Source organism: Vulpes vulpes, chromosome 11, assembly GCF_048418805.1.
Source record: "Vulpes vulpes isolate BD-2025 chromosome 11, VulVul3, whole genome shotgun sequence".
Lineage (NCBI taxonomy): Eukaryota > Metazoa > Chordata > Mammalia > Carnivora > Canidae > Vulpes > Vulpes vulpes.
The window spans coordinates 83,538,378-83,556,486 of NC_132790.1; the positions used below are offsets into that span (position 1 = coordinate 83,538,378).

At 33.7% G+C, this 18,109-nt stretch overlaps 1 protein-coding gene across 3 annotated transcripts in view; it reads right to left on the reverse strand.

Annotated features, from left to right (window-relative positions):
* STAG1 (STAG1 cohesin complex component) overlaps positions 1 to 18,109 on the reverse strand; it is a 401,472-nt gene that overhangs the window by 150,614 nt on the left and 232,749 nt on the right. For all 3 annotated transcript variants that reach the window (XM_026015434.2, XM_072726920.1, XM_072726921.1), the window contains 2 exons: positions 5,847 to 5,998; positions 3,763 to 3,836 (listed from right to left, as the gene is read on the reverse strand). In XM_026015434.2, coding sequence (XP_025871219.1) covers positions 3,763 to 3,836; positions 5,847 to 5,998 — 226 coding nt within the window. The remainder of the gene's footprint in view (positions 1 to 3,762; positions 3,837 to 5,846; positions 5,999 to 18,109) is intronic.

The following is an 18,109-nucleotide window of genomic DNA, read 5'->3' on the forward strand; positions in this document are numbered from 1 at the left end:
TACAATTCTACTTGTAAGACTTGTAGTTCTCTCAGTCCTCAAACTGACTTCTTGGGTGTTCATAATGATTTGGTATTTGTGTAGCTGCATTCAAGGCAGGAGGCAAGCTTAAGGTCTCCATACTCCTCCAGCATCTTAACTCTTCCTCCTCAAATCTCAATTTTTAAGAAACGTAAATACAACTGATACAAGACATGTGAAACCACCAATATTATAACCAACCTTATGCTAATACTTGTGGAATATAATTCAGTAACTCAGATCAATGTATCATTTTCATGTAAGATATAAAATGAACAGACTTGTATCTATTAAAGAAATCTAATTTGCACTTAAAAATATAAAGAAAATTCTAGGTCCCAATAGTATAATACCTATCTATCTGAAGAAAAATAGTAATGATATTAAACTCTTACAGAAAATTAAAAAGGAGAGACTATATTATAATCCATTCAACAAAGCCAGCATTACCATGGTACCAAAAGCAGTGAGAGACATTCAATAAAATAAAGAGATTTATCTCTCTTGAACACAGAACCAAAATTCTTAGGAAAATTCAGGAAATTATATGTAATATTATATAGAAAGAATAATATATCATGACTATGAGGGTTTTATCCCAAGAATTTAAGGCTAATATTTGAATGTCAACCAATTTAATTCATATTAAGTCTTCCAAAGAAGAAAAACTGCATTTACTGATCTCAACAGATATAGAAAAGCATTTGACAAAATCTAAGATCCAATTCTAATAAAATGTCTTAGAAAACTAAGAAAAGAAGGGAAATTTCCTCAACTTGATAAAGGGCATCTATGAAAACCTTACAATTTAACAGTCTTAATGATGAAAGACAAATTTTGCTTAGTGAAAAAAGTCAGATGAAAAAATAACAAAGACAGCATACACTTTACAATTCCAAATTTATGAAATCCTTAAAAATGAAAACAAATCAGCAAATTAATAGCTGCTTGAGTATGGGGGTGGGGCTGACTGGCGGAAAGCAAGATAGGGAAGAATTACAAAATGGCAAGAGAAAACTTTTGCCATTTATCTCCACCCCTTGCTTTAGATGCCAGTCGCAAAACCTAGGCTTTTTATTACCTGTGCTTCTGACCCACAGGCTATAGATAGGAGGTTCCAATCACCTCCTCCTTCCTTAGGTTCTTTTTAAAAATATATATATACTTCTTTATTTAAGAGAGCGCGGAAAGGAGAGAAAATCACAAGTAGACTGTGCTCAGCACAAAGCCTGACACCATGAGATCACAACCTGAGTCAAAACCAAGAGTCAGAAGCTTAATGACTGTGTTACGCAAGTGCCCCCTCCTTAGCTTCTTTTAATATGCTAGAGTGGCTCAAAGAACTCAGGGAAACAAATACTTACATTTACCAATTCATTAAAGGATATGATAAAGGATTTGAATCAACAGCCATATAAAGAGATACAAAGATAAGATATGGGATAAAGGAAAAAAATTTTTCACGCCCTCTATAGGTGTGCTACTCTCCTTGCATCTCCATGTGTTCAATAACCCAGAAACTCTCTGAACCTATTCTTTTTAGTTTTTTATGGAGGCTTTACTGCATATTTATGATTAACCAAGTCACTGCCATCAGCTGATTCAACCTCCAGCCCCTCCACCTCTGCCAACTTCCCAGAGGTTGGGGGGTAGGAATGAAAGTTCCAAATGACCAAATATATATTTCTTATATTTGTATGACTGCATGACAGGTATATGGAGGTTCTTAATTTTTTATAAATTAATTTTTCAGGGTGATATCTGAGTGGCTCAGATGGTTAAGCATCTGCCTTCATCTCCGGTCTTGATCTCAGGGTCCTGGGATAGAGCTGGTGTTAGGTTCCCTGCTCAGTGGGGAATCGACTTCTCCCTCTCCCTTTTGCCCCTCCCCCTGCTTGTGTGAGCTCATTCTTTTTCAAATACATAAAATCTTTTTTAAAAATTAATTTTTCAATAATTCATTCCAAAAATATGTAGTTATGTAAAAAAGAAGATATGAAACTTCAAACAATTCATACTTGAAGTAAAAGTCTTGGACACCCCCCCCCCTTTTTTTAGGTGAAATAAAGAATTTTTCACATAAAAAATAAAACAGGTTGAAGTAAAATGTTGTAAAATGAAGTAAAATGTAACAGACAGAAACTCAGGAATGAGGAGAGCTGTATATGGTACATTTGTGAGTAAATATAAGCAGTTTTGTTCACTTATTTTGAAGCTTCCTAAAAAGATAGGTGGCTTTATTTTTTTAATTGGTTGACCTAGTTCCCCAATTCCCAAACTTCTTGAACTTTAGGATTTGTGTGTGCTGTGTAGTATGTGTAGTCTGTATCCCTATCAGGTTGCATAGTGTCTCTCACTGTCTTTTTTTAATCAGCTCTTAAAGAGATTTTTCCTGTGCAATTTTATCATTCAGGTTCTAATAGTTCCATTACCCATGAAGGAAGTTAAGTTCAAGTTTATTAAATTTGCCTAAATTTCCTAATAATATAAAAGGCACAATTTACTAGATAACAGTGAACTATTTTCTGGGTTGTTCAGTAGGGCACCGTATTTTTTTCCTTTTTTCTTTTTGACCTCCTTCACTCATTTCTCCTACCTATTCTGCTCTGGCAATCACCAATCCGTTCTCAGCATCTATGAGCTTGGTTTTGTTTTTTAAGATTCCACATATATCAGCACAATACTTGTCTTTCTCTGGCTTATTTCACTTAGTATAATGCTCTTGAGGTCCATTTATATTATTACAAATGGTAAGGTTTCAGGATTTTTTAATGGCTGAATAATATTCCATTGTATATATACTACAATTTCTTTATCTATTCATCCATCTACAGGTTGTTTTTATATTTTGGCTATAGTAAGGCTGCAATGAGCATGGGGGTGCATATATCTTTTTGAGTCAGTGTTTTTCTTTGAAAACCAAAAAGATCAAAAGGTATTTTTATATTTTGAATTAACTGAATTCAAATTCAAATTAATTGAAATAACGGAATTAAACAAAATGTTTAAGATAAAATGTGAGTTACGTTTCTTTTTTTAAAAACGGATTTCCCTGTTTTAACTAACTTTTTAAATTAACTGGCCAATTAAAATCTCAAATGTGTCTAAAAACAGTTCTCTATTATCTATCTACCTTAACACATATCATACCATGCGTAATTAACAGAAGGTAACAAGTATATGTATATAATTAATTCTCCATGAAGTACGCTGTTTAATAATGTAGTTGGTAATTTAAAAGTTCACAGAAAGACAAATTAAACTTGTTTGTCATGGAACATACCAAAAATACTTTGCTTCTACTTTCATGTATATAGCTGAAGGTAAAAAAGTGCTGTTGATTATTTACAGAGGTGCCCTTTTCTGTCAACTTTTCTCTTATCTTCACAGAGGTATTTTTAAAAGACTGTTGATTAATCTGACCATGGAACAAGATAAGTATCACAGGGCAAGAAGTAGGACATTAAAATGTTTTCAAATATCAAGACAGTCACATTTTATTAAAGGCCATGTTAACTTAATGATTATCATATTAATTAATATTCCATCAGTACAAATGCAAGTATACTGAATGTCTCTAACAATATATGTTCTGAATTTTTAAAAATGTGGTAATGGTACAACTTCCTTCACAAGAACAGTATGACATTTATTTAGCCTTTTCATTTTTATAATTATCTAGGTCTACACAGAAGCAATAAATTAAGTTAAAAATCTAAAGTGATTTATAAAATTCCTTACCGGTATCTATGAACAAATATACCCTTAAAAATAGAGTTCATCATATTTTCAATTTCATCCTGGTTTTCCTGTAGCTGAAATAAAAAAAAAAAATTAATCCTGATTTTATTTGAAATGCACAGTTTCAGTTATTATAATTCCCGGTTCTTCTTATTCTTAGTAATTACCAGTTCTTTTTTCTCACTTATTATTCAACAGATGTCTGAAATTACTTACTTCAACAGCTTTACTACACTGATGTTAGAACCTTTGTCTCTCTTTACAAATACACACAGTGACTAACAGGAGTAGTGTTGCTGTGGTCCCAAATACAACCTGCTTTGGAAAGAAGCCCCTATTTCTATACCTCTTCTTTTTTTTTTTTTTTTTTTAATTTTTATTTATTTATGATACTCACAGAGAGAGAGAGAGAGGCAGAGACACAGGCAGAGGGAGAAGCAGGCTCCATGCACCGGGAGCCCGACGTGGGATTCGATCCCGGGTCTCCAGGATCGCGCCCTGGGCCAAAGGCAGGCGCCAAACCGCTGCGCCACCCAGGGATCCCTCTATACCTCTTCTAACAAAGTCAGGTCCCTGGCTTGTTTTGCCTCTTTTTGTAACAGATCATCCTTGATTGTAACATTTGCCACAGTAAAAGAAAATATTCTATCTAAAATATCCAAACGTTATTCTCATCTGTTTAGCTCATAAATGAGAGTAGGCCAAGTTTCCAATTTAGAAGGTAGACTAGAAGATAAGAAGGACCCTCATTAGTGGCGGAACGCATGGAAAAAAACAAACAATACAGTAATGATATAAGATTCAGGTAATACTACTGAATAAAGTTTGAGCTTATTCACTGCTCAACAGGAATAAAAGCAATGATATAAAATTACATTCCAAGTGATATTTTTTATAACCTGTTCTGCAGTTAATACTCAGTGAAATATTTGCTTTTATTACAAGAATGTGAAAATAAAATTCCTCCTTCAGACTTCTTTCGCTATATGCTTTATTTCAGGTTTATGAAAATAAAGTTGGGAATCCTTACACAGTAAAAAATTCAAATTACTGCAACTTATTTTAAGTTTTAAAAATTACTTTTCCTGCATTTATTATATAAAAAATTATAAGAGACATACAGTTTGGTTAGTAGTACTTAGTAATGTACAACTCCAAATTTTACTTTCACAATATTTCAAGTATAGTATTTATTATCATTTTAACTGTGTTCCTTAGAAACTCATATGATGAAGTCCTAATGCCTCAGTACCTCAAATCTTATTTGGAAACACAATTGTGGCAGATGTAATTAGTTAAGATGAGGTCATTCTGGATTAAAGTGGGCTCCAAATCCAATAGGATTGGTTTCTTTATAGAAAGGGGAGAGTTAGAGACAGATACACAAGGAAGTCATGGAAAAAACGGAGTTATCCTCCACTTCTAGCTTATAGAACCATGAGACTATAAATTTCTGTTCTTTTAAGCCACTCAGTTTGCTCTATTTGTAACAGTAGCCCTAACACCCTAATAGACTACAAATGATAACTTAGACATAAGTTTGCTGCTTCCTGTTGCCTGTACAACCCATTACTCATTGATAATTTACTTACAGCAATATATTATTCTTTCTCCAAGTTAAAATACAGACTATACTGTACATTTAAAATTTTATTTCCTAATGGACAGATTAAAAATGTTATCTACTAAAAAGCCAGTTTAAAACACTTTCAGTATATGAAAATCTCAGTGTAAAACTGGGACCAATTTTATTCACAGAAATACTTTATTTATCACCTAGTACGAAGTCTTTGGCTTCCTTCTGGAAATGCGGCTTTGCTGGCCTCCAGCTCTGATCTTAGTATTTATTATGCTTTATGAACTCACAGCTTGATAATCCTTCTGAGTTACCTAACCTCCAGATTACCTTCTTCCAAAAGTAGGATTGTTTTAGGATTTTCTTCTGTCATCAGACAGCATTCAGATAATAACTGGCTGACCATTCCAGGTTAATTTGAAAAGTCTGAGATCACATAATCTAACTTAAATAAATTTTAAAAATGCACATATGCCTTTTTACAGATAGTATGAAACATGAAACTTACCTCTTTGCGTTTCTGAAGAAGTAGCTCCAACCTTTCATTGGCTCTCTTCCCAATCATTTTATTTCTTTCAGCTTCATATTGTCTTTGTGTATTATCTTGATGAATACTGAGGTTTAAGGCAACATTCACCAATGCAGTCATGAGCTTCATGGCTATGAAATTAAGGAAGATGATGGTATATACCTATTAATCAGATCTTTATCCATAAGATTACAAATTTATAATGGAAATGGATGAAGGAAAGAAATGACTCAGTTTCTATGTTTTATAACTCAGTCATAAATTAAAAAATGAAACTTATTTTACAGAAATAAAGTCATCATCTTAAGCTGTTTTTCTGTGCCTCAGTGTCTCTATAGCTTGGTTCATTAATATTTCCCATTTAAAAACAGCCTCAAAAAAATAAAATAAAATAATAAAATAAAATAAAATAAAATAAAATAAAATAAAATAAAATAAATAAAATAAAATAAAAAATAAAATAAAATAAAATAAAATAAATAAAATAAAATAAAATAAAATAAAATAAAATAAAAAAACAGCGTCATCCTAATTATCAGTAAGAAAGATTTAACAACTCCTCTTCCCCACCATCAAATATGCATACTTTAGTAAGGGCGTACTAATCGTGTCTATTAGAACTCTCTTCTGACCACGAATTCTGTGTATACACAATTGCTTTTTCAATACCTTTATTTAGACACTTCAAAGATGCCTTAGATGTTTACAATCAATTCATGATCTTTACTCAGAAAGATGGGTTTTCTGCTTGCTGTTCCTCACCTCTGTGAATATAGCATAACCTTCAAACCCTGAAATACATATTCTATCAAACTCATTAATTAAAAATTTATCCTGTGAATTTCTGATTGACCTATTTTCCCATACTGTTAATGTACTTTTATTTTTAAATTTAAATTCAATTAATTAACATATAATGTATTATTGGTTTCAGAGGTAGAGGTCAGTGACTCTCAGTCCTATATAATACTCAGTGCTCATTACATCATGTGCTCTCAATGTTCACTTGTATTCGCAAATCTTTAAACACTTTCAAACTTCTATTTCAAGTCATCTAAGAAACAGGTATGACACAAACCTTAAACTTTTCTCTATTCATATTTATTTTCATTATTGAAATGATGATAGTGTAGAAAATATCGGAAAGGAATAAGAGAGTTTGTGCAGGTAAAGTAACTTCCCTTTTTTTTTCTTCTAGGTTATTTATTTATCTGCAAATATGAATGAATGTACAGTTATAAAAAAATGAACCAGTGTTTTAGAATACTGATCTGATTATCTGCAAACATACCCATAACTATATATATAAGCATGCATTTCTCTTAAAACTTCACTATTTCCCTTTAATTACACATAAATATACATCTTATCTGTATCTATTACCTACACATACACAAAATTGTTAACCTGAAACTATCTGTATTTTTGCCAATTCCATATTAATGACTGCTGCCCTTCAGCTAAAATAGGATATAAGCAAATGTATTTAAGTTAGTGACCACTTAGAAATACATTTAATTAAAGTATTTCTTAATATACAGTGTCTCAAATAGTAAACAAGAAATATTCTTGCTTCAAAATACAGTCTACTGATTTTACAATATTTCACACATTGTCAACAGGATATCTGATAATACTATGAAAGTTAAAACCACTTTTTAAACTAATCTGTATAAAAAAGAGAATAGCTCAAAGACAAGAGGGATCTGGGCCATTCACACTACCCAAGTCAGAGATAATAATGTGACAGAGTTTGCCCTAAGGATACAAAATCATACCAATGGAAAAAAAAAAAAACAAAAAACAAAATCATACCAATGGAGCTTAATTCAGTAAATACTTCCAGATCCTCAAAACAAAATGACTTGTAGATGAAGGAGTCAGAAAGCATTAAAATTAACACGAACCCTAGCTGGGATTCACTAGAGGAAACCAAGACACAGAATTCTTCAATTTAAAGACTTTTGCTTTTGGTGTGTCTTGGTGAACTCAGTAGGTAAGCATCTGCCTTGGCACAGGTCATGATCTAGAAGTCCTGGGATCAAGCCCTGCATTGGGCTCCCTGCTCAGCAGGAAGTCTGCTTCTCCCTCTCTCTTTGCTCTTCGCCCCAACTTGTGTGTGCGTGTGCACATGCTCGCTCTCTCTCTCTCTCTTAAATAAATATTTTTTTTAAAAAAAAGGACTTTTGCTTTTAGCTATTTATCTCCTTGTAATCCCAGATCCCAAACTCCCAATTGCCATTGTGTGTAATGACCCTCCTCCCATCCTAGATACATAAACATAAAAAATCAACATACTAAAGCAAATAAAAATGCAAAATGATCAATAAATTTTCACAGAAGTATTAGGATAGAACACTATTTACTGAGATAAAATGCTTATTGATCTGTAAAACTTAAGCTTTGGAAATTTTCATTTCACATACCAACATACTAGCAAATAAATAGCTACTGAAGAAAAGACTTCTAATTTAATGACATAGACATCAATGGGGATTGTGATATCTGACTGAGTCCAGTGAAAAAGACTCCTTCCTGCACAGAGGGAACACTAATTAAATTTTACTGGTATTTCTAAAGGAACTATTTTATATATTAATAATCCTACAAGAATTCAGCCTGGATTCTGTGACACCGGCTTTGAAACAGTCTCTACTTGTTTACCAAAGAGAAAAATACTGTTTTAGCCTTTGAATTTTAACTGGTGGCTATAGAATGGCAAACTTATTTAAGTGCTGTGCTACTCATAATATGGTCTGGAAATAGGTGCTGACCACAAATACTTTGTTAACAGTTCATTATCAGTACAAATTTGCAAGTAAGCTTTTAGACATTTTTATAACAATCTGACAGTGATCTTATGTCCATGGACTCCAATAATAAAATGATACTAAGAAACATATACTTCATTTTATTCCATTTCACAAAAGTATTAGGTTGTAACAGATTGGTAATTAAAAAACTAGTCTTTTACCACAGAGAGTTCAATAAACACTAATTTAGTGCTTCCTTACTCATTTATCAATTCAACATGAACTTAGCACTGTTCCATGAATTAGAAGTACAAAAGTGAATGAGACAAGAGTACCTGCCTCATGATTATTATATTCTAGTGTGGAGCAGACAATAAACAGATACAGAATATACAAATGAAAAAAAGTATGTCAGTTAATGAAAAATCTATAAAGAAAAATACGAGATGATTTTTTTAAAGTATAGTAAAAAAAAAATAGAGTAAAAAGGGTAGTCAGGTAGGAAGCCTCTCTGCAGAGCTCACATATCAACATTGAGGAAATGAGCATATGATTATATGACACAAAAGTGTTCCAGGGAGAGGGAGTAAAAAGTATGAAGGTTATGAGATAAATTGTTATGATGAGTGCATTCATAAAAGAGCAAGGGATTTGGTGTGGCTGAAGCACAGAAACAAGTGAGGGTAAGGAAGAAATCAAGAGGCCACGTTACGAGAGTTCTACTAGGATCTAGTTATGACTCAGGAATTAAATTTAAATGAGGTAAGACCCACTGGAAAATATAGTGTGAGTGGGAAATAGTCTGATTTACATTTCAAACTGTTGTATGAACAGATTATAGAAGAGTAAAAGTGGAAAAGAAAAAGGGAGACCAAATAGAAGACCAAAATATTTTGCCAAAAGTCTGCAATGATGATTCTCAAGTTGTTGGCTTTGAGCAACTCAGTAAAGCAATACTGGCTTAGATTAAAATGGTCTCATTTTGGTAGAGAGATTTTGAAGGTAGAGCTAAAAGAAACCATGACAGATTATAACGTAGGAAATAAGATAAAAGAAAAGGCAAGGGTAATTAGAAAGCTTTGTGCTTATTAGGTATCTAAGTGGAATAACATTTGGAAGCCATCATCAAAGTCATTGTTATTGGGGCTCCCAGGTGGCTCAGTCTGTTAAGTGTCTGCCTTTGGTTCAGTCATGATCCCAGGGTCCTGAGATCAAGCCTGAGATCAAGTCCCGAGTCTGGCTCCCTGTTAAGGGAGGAGCCTGCTTCTCCCTCTCTCCTCTGCTTGTGCTTGCTATCTTTCTCTCAAATAGAAAAAATCTTTTAAAAAAAGACATTGTTACTTAGAGCCATAAAACTAGACAGTACATCTGACCAATGAATAAACTACTCAGCCATCAGAAAAAATGAGCCATAATTTATTTGATATTTGTTATATTTGAAGGTATTTGGTTTTTTCTGTTTTGGGTTTTTTTGGGGTTTTTTTTTTTAGGATTTTTAAATTTATTTATTCATGAGAGACACAGAAAGAGAGAGAGGCAGAGACACAGGCAGAGAGAGAAGCAGGCTCCATGCAGGGAGCCTGATGTGGGTCGATCCCGGGACTCCAGGACTACACCCTGGGCAAAAGGAAGGCATTAAACCGCTGAGCTATCCAGTGATCCCCAAGATATTTGTTGATGAATACTTCATTATATACTTCACAATTCTATCAAGTATATACTAATTATTCCTTTTGTACATAGAAGAAAACTGAGCCCCAGATCAGCTAAGAGACTTGCCAGTTACACAGCCAGTAACTGGCAGAGACAGAATTTGATTACAGGCAGTCATGCTCCATAGTCCAAGTTCTTAAGTACTACATCATACTGCTCTCAATGAATATGTATGTGCCATTATATTCATAATCTCTGGAAAAAAATATATGAGACTGGCAACTTTGGTTGCCTTCAAGGAAGAGAATTTGATGGCTGAGAGCCATGGGTGGAAGAAGGACATTTTACTATATAGTTTTTTATTCTGAATTTTAAATCGTGGCTGTATTACCTCTTCCACTATCATTTTTTGGCAGAAATAGTAAAACTATGGAATTGGTTTTCACTTTATTCAGTAAAGAGTGAGAATAAAAACAAAAGATTAAAGGGCTTAAAACTTGAGTTCTGAGATAATTCAATCTTTACAGTTTAGCTTTCAAAGATCCACTAAGACAGTGTATTCCAGAAAACAAGTGAAGATAGTGATTTCAGATGGAAGCAATAACTATGTCTACTGAGAGAAAGATGACGTTTGGGAGCTTCCCAGTGATTTGGACAATAAAAGGTAATTGCTGACTGCAACAAAAGCAGAGGCATAATATGGCAGAAAAAGAAAACTAATATGGCAGAAAAGAAAGAGTGGGTTTAAAGAGAACAGGAGGAGAGTAAGTAAAGATATCAGTTGATGATGAACAGAAATAGTTAAAATTTGCCATAAAGAACAGTAGAGAAATGTGAATGTAGCTAGAAGGGAATGGGGAAACAAGGGAGGATGTAATGGTCAGTCTTACTGTCAAATAATTCAATTATTTAATCAAACACTAATCCAGGTATTACTGTGAAGGTATTTTGTAGATATGGTTAACATCTATAATGTTGGTTTTAAGTAGAGGAAATTACCTTCAATAATGTGGTGGGTTTTCTCTAGTCACTTGAAAACTCTAAGAAAAAATACCGAGGTTTCCTAGAGAAGCAATTTCTGCCTCAGGACTGTACAACTCCAGCCTGTTTCTAGCCTGCTGTTCTACCCTACAGATCTCAAATTTGCCAGCTCCCATAACTGTGTGAGCAAACTCCTTCAAATAAAACTTCCTCTCCCCAAACATATCTTGGTATATACATACATACATACATACATACATACCAAGATATACATATCTTGATACACATACACATCTTGGTATGTATGTATATACCAGTAAGTAAATATATCTCCTATTGGTTCTGTGTCTCTGGAGCGCCTTAACTAATAGAGAATGTTCCTAAAAGATAAGCGTTTAATGCCATATTAGTATAATGAGAATTATCTAATAAAAGTGGGGAAACTGAAGTTGGTAGAGAGAAAACATTGAAGAGCAAAGTTCTTGGGGTGGAAACCAGGGGTCAGATCCACTTCACCAGGGCAAGGATCGACCTTAGAGGTTAACAGTAATAAGAGAAAACGTAGGGTATATGGGCAAAGCTGCACCTAGGTAAGTAGGTCTAATCCTTGAAGAATTCTGTTGTCTCTATTAAGCAAGCAAAAAAATCAGCTAAGTGTCAAAGTAAGAAAATAGGGGATGTTACAGGTTTGAGAAGAAGGTATGAAATAATTCGTAAGTACGAGTATCTACATAGAAGAATACTCTAATAGGATTGCTAGGCAACATTAAAGGCCCACTTATGAGAAAAATCTAAAGCCCAGCCATTATGATTTTATGTTTTTCTTAACTTTCAACTGCTCTGGTACAGATATGGAGGATAGGGTTTTCCAAGGAGGTATGATGGAGGGAAAGAAAGGCAAAGATATTGAGGGTGTGAGAAAGGGACATGACTGTAATAAATGTGGATGAAAGGATCTAAGCTAGGAAAGTGGGGGAAGTGAAGATATGAAGGGTGTGAAGAACACCAAGAATAAAGCATCAAAAGATTTAAAGTCTCAACAGAAGAAAAACTATACTGGAATTGGCAGCATAAAAGGAAAACACCAAAACAAAAAGAAGTGGTTACAGGCAAATGGGATGGATGAAATTAAGATTGTAGACTCTTTTAACCAATATACAACAATTTACATTTACATGTTCCTAAACATAAAATTGAAAACTAAAAAACACCATTTATATATAATGATACCTACTATACTTCTGAAAACTATCACTGTAATGCCTTAGAAGTATGTTCAATAATGGGACAAACTATATTTTTAAAAGAGGGACGATATACTACTCCTTCTTTAGTTTTATAAAGCTATTTTAACAAACAAAAAGGGTTACAACAAACATCTACTTTATAAATGATCAAGGTTTTTAAAAAATTTTTAATTTAATTTAATTTTTAAGTAAACTTTATGCCCAACTTAGGGCTTAAACTCAGAACTCCAAGATCAAGAGTCACATGCTTTACTGACTGAGCCAGCCAGGTACCCAAAAATGGTAAGAGATTTAACCAATCCCTCTCTCTCTTGAAAATCCAATCAAAAGAACAAAGAGAAAACAAATAAATTGAGAAAAATATTTGTAAATCCAAACCACAATATATTAATATATGTGGATGCAAAGGAGAAGGATGAGCAGAGAGCATACAAATCAAACCCAATGGTCAAAAAAGTAATTACAACTATGTATATCTAAAAGAAAAATAGGGGCACCTAAGTGGCTCAGTAAGTTAAGCATCTGCCTTTGGCTCAGGTCATGATTCCAGCATCCTGGGACTGAGCCCTGTATTGGGTTCCCTACTCAGTGGGAAGTCTGCTTCTCCCTCCCTCTGCCCTTGTGCACACAATCACACATGCTCTCTCTCCACATAAACAATACATTCTTTTAAATTATAAACAAATAAATTCTTTATAAAAAAATAACAGAAAGGAAAAAAAATTTTTTTTTAAAAAGAAAAATAAAATAACTATTTTGCTCTGCAGAAGCCAGAGCATTCAGGAATTAGAAGTACAAAGTTCCACAGAAGATGGAAAGAGGTAAGCTCTAAAAATAGTTTTATTTCAAAGTCTGTATAGTAATTTATTAAATCCCAAAATATCTACTTCAACCTCGGGAGTCAAGAAATTTCTCCATCATACACCCATCTTGGAAATCCAGAAAGTTTATTCCCCCAATAAAATGAACCAGAGATTTGGAATCATCAGATACAGAAGAGAGATATATGTGAATTGCAGAGTGCCCCGGATGCTGCTTCACCCTGCCCAACTCCCAAATGGTACAGAGCAACTGTACTGAAAGATCCTTCTGCAAAGAAGGTGAACTTCTCCATGGAAAATAATTATCTATAGCAACAGTTTAGGGTCTACAGTGAAAATGTTAGCTGACCACAAGACCGTCCTATAGTGATGCTAACCAAAGAAGACAAAACCACTGTCTCACTCTGTCAAACACAACACATTCTCTCTCTTTCTCTCACACACACACCTTCCTTCTCTGGTAACTGCCTTTTTCATGTCTTACTCTTCGAAATAGTAGAGTACCAAGAAGCAGATATTTGAGGAAAGTCTCCAACATGAAAGAGAGGGATAAGAGCAGAGAATCAGAAGATAAGAGTAGGGTGCAGAAAAAAACTTCAGAATAATAATTAACATTGTCAAAGAGATAAGAGAACAATTTACATCAGTGAAACAATGTTAAAAAGAAAAGAGTTGGAAAATGAGAAACTACAAGAGATTAACAATCCAAGCAATAGATAATGATCAAAGAGTGGTAAGTATAATGTATTGGAAAAAATATATACACACATCAGGGTATATCACCATGATATTTCAGAATACCAGGATAAAGAGAAAATTTAAAAGCTGCCAAAGACAAGAAAAATTATCAGAGTCGAAAGTTGAAAAAGCACTGGACTTCTCAACACAAACACTGGAAGCTAGAGGAAAAATTTTGAAGAAAATTAAAAAGGAGGATAAAATATACTTTTCAGGCATGTAAAGTCTTAAATATTATACTTCCCCCCCCCAAAAAAAACCCCTCCTCAAAGCTATCAAAAAAAAAAAAAAGCCAAAAAGGAGAGAATAAATTAAGGAAGAAAGCAAAAGATGATAGGGACTCCAATAAAAGACAAAGGATCTAACAATGTAAAAAGTTAAATAACTTAAAAGACATTCAGATTGTGGAAAATGAACCTGCCATATCAGACATAATTATAAAAAATAAAAGCACAGAAAATGCATGCTACAAAATTAATCCTATTATTTGTTTTAAAATAAAACAAAAGTGGGGGTGCCTGGGTGACTCAGTCAGTTAAGTGCCTGACTTCACTGCTTGGGTCATGATCTCAGGGTCCTGGGACTGAGCCCCATGTTGGGCTCCCTGCTCAATGGGAGGCCTGCTTCTCCCTGCCGCTCCCTCTGCTGTGTTCTCTCTCTCTCTCTGTCAAATAAATAAATAAAATCTAATTAAGTAATTAAATTTAATTAAAACAAAGTGGCACCTGGGTGGCTCAGTCAGTTAAGTGTCTGCCTTCAGCTCAAGTCATGAACCCAGGGACCTGGAATCCAGGCCCACCATCAGGCTCCCTGCTCAGCAGGGAGATCTGCTTCGCCCTCTCCCTCTGCATGCTCATGTGCTCTCTTTCTCTCTCTCTCTTCAAATAAGTAAATAAATCTTAAAAGAAAAGGACTCCTGGTGGCTCAGTGGTTGAGTGTCTGCCTTTGACTGGAGACATGATCCCAGGGTCCAGGGATCAAGTCCCACATTGGGCTCCCCGTGGGGAGCCTGCTTCCCTTTCTGCCTATGTTTCTACCTCTCTCTCTCTATGACTCTCATGATTAAATAAAATCTTAAAAGAAAAATAAAACAAAAATCCTCATAAATATGCATATGAGAAAAAAAACTTAGGGAAATACCACATGTTCTGGGTACAATGATGAGGTGATATAATTATGGCTGTTTTTATTTTTCTATCTTCCTCCTTTTCTTTTTTTTTTTTTAATTTTTATTTATTTATGATAGTCACAGAGAGATAGAGAGAGAGGCAGAGACACAGGCAGAGGGAGAAGCAGGCTCCATGCACCGGGAGCCCGACGTGGGATTCGATCCCGGGTCTCCAGGATTGTGCCCTGGGCCAAAGGCAGGCGCCAAACCGCTGCACCACCCAGGGATCCCTCTTCCTCCTTTTCTGAATACTCTATAATCAGTATAGTAATTTTATATGCACAGAAAATGTTTAAATGTACAACAAGAAAATGTCAATGAAAAATACACAAAAAATTTTCTCAATTTCTCTGCCCTCTTTAAAACTAAACCAAGTAAGCTTTGTCATTCTACGGCAGTTATAATATCAGACAACTACTGAGTGACTTGTATATATTAAACACATAATATGAATTCATTTAAGCCTTACATTCCTATGGGATGAGACTATTAGTATAGTAGTATACAGATGAGGAAAGTAAGGCACCAAAGTTTTTTGTCTAAATCACCAACCTAATGAATAAAAGATATGCCATGTTTGTAAAGTGATTTTAAAATCAAGATATCTTTACTGGTCCCCAAAAGAAAGCAAATTTTCATACTTTGTAACAGAAAGAAATAAATCTAAGAAAACGAAGGTTCTTTAACTAGAAAACACATTACTAAAACACATAACTAGAAAACACATTATATTTAATATTTGAAAGAAATATTTACAAATTTACATGAATAAATTAAAAACATTTTAAAGTTTATTGTATTTTATGAATACTGTTATAGATATAGTAGCATTCATGAATTTGGTCAATTATTGGGCATTAATCCCATAAGAACACCCAAAGTCTACAATATACAAATCCTGGAAAACTGGAAAGTATTATCTCTAGAGTAGAGATAAGAAAAAAAGGTAATAAAGTTTTTTAAAAAAGTAAAAGTAGGGGATCCCTGTGTGACGCAGCAGTTTAGCACCTGCCTTTGGCCCAGGGTGCGATCCTGGAGACCCGGGATCAAATCCCACATCGGGATCCCGGTGCATGGAGCCTGCTTCTCCCTCTGCCTATGTCTCTGCCTCTCTCTCTCTCTCTCTCTCTCTCTCTCTCTCTGTGACTATCATAAAAATAAATAAATAAATAAATAAATAAATAAATAAATAAATAAAGTAAAAGTACAAAGCAATGAGAAATTAAGTCTTTAGAAGAACAAAATAATGAATCATAAGAAAAAAATATGTAAAAGATTATTTATCCTATAATCTGCTCTTTGATGATGCCAAACTGACCTAAATTTTTCAGGTCCTAACCATAGAAACCAAAAATATTCTGTCTAGTCAAGAGATTAATTGAAATTAATAAAGAGAATTTGGGACCTACAAGCTAAGTAAAATGAAAAAGCATGCTACTAGTTTTCTTAATAGTTTTTGAAAGATCTAATTTGTTTCTGATTTCCCCACCTGCAATGTCTTTTATTACTAAAACAGAGTAGGTCTTCAATATATTCTGAGTAAAAACATGAATGAAGTGAAACATTGCCAATGCTATTAGCTCTTCTTGTCATTACAGAATAATAGGAGCAGCTTACTAAATGTCAGGCACTGGTCCATACCCTCCTGATCTCTTTTAAAAAGGTAGCTATCATGATCTTCCTCACTTTGCATGTGAAGAAAATGAGGCCAGGTAGATAAAAGGATTTGTCCAAGTTACCCAACTAGTGAAAGACAGCAAGAGATATGGATCCGGACAGTCTGGCACAGAACCCATTTTTTGAACCACTGTATTATACGGTTTCAGCAACTGAAAGCCAAAGAAAAGATGCCTATTTACTGAAGCAAAATGATTTTCAGTCTATGACTGGAGAACAAAGCGATTTCATATACAGTATCTTTCCTCAAACTACATAAGTCCAGAGATTCTGACGTGGTTAAAAATATTAACAATGAATCATATGTCAATATAAAAATCAACTATATGTAAACATAATAATATTAAACAATAAAGTATAAAGAAATGTTTACTCCCTCAAGGGTCTGAGAGTGACCTATTGTTAACTACTAGTGAAGCTGGGCCTCTCAGCATAGTTAGGCCACTTGACTATTACATGATGATCTTAACTACATTTTCTAATTTTCCCAGAATTCACTTTAGAAAAAATTAGAATCAATTACCATGCTATTATTAATACAAATTTTGTATTCTTAATCTCCCTTTGTTGAAATTAGCATTTTCACCTTAGCAGTGAGTGGTAGTCAATATTAATCTATTTATAACATCATAGAAAATGATATAGGTGAGGAAACCGCAAAAAATAAAAAAATTAAATCAACATTACTTAACCTGTAAATTGCCATCTACCAAAAATTTAAAATCAACACTCTGTAAAGTATTGGCAAATATTTTTAAAGCAAATGTCTAAAACTAATTTAACTATAGATCTGAAAAAACAGACTCTGAGAGTAGAATTATCTTCATAATACCAAACAATGAAATGATAAAACAGAAGGAATCCTATCTAATTTTGACCTTGGTGGGGAAAGAAAAGAGATTATTTCCTCATGAAAATTTTATCAAACTGGGGAATAAAGAAATTGTGCCCAGTCTCAGATTCTATATTCACCAAAATAATGACAAAATGTTACTTCTATAAATTGTATCCACAGTAAATCCAACTGAGGTGCTATTTAGAACAGAAATAAGGGCACTTAATTCTATAAATTAATAGTTAATGAAAACTGTACAGCAATGTGAAGCACTAGGTCAAATGCGAGAATGTTTTAAAATTCCAATTAAGATAACAGAAAAAAAATGGAAAATATAAAATGTAATAGCTAGCAATCTGTCTCAATTTA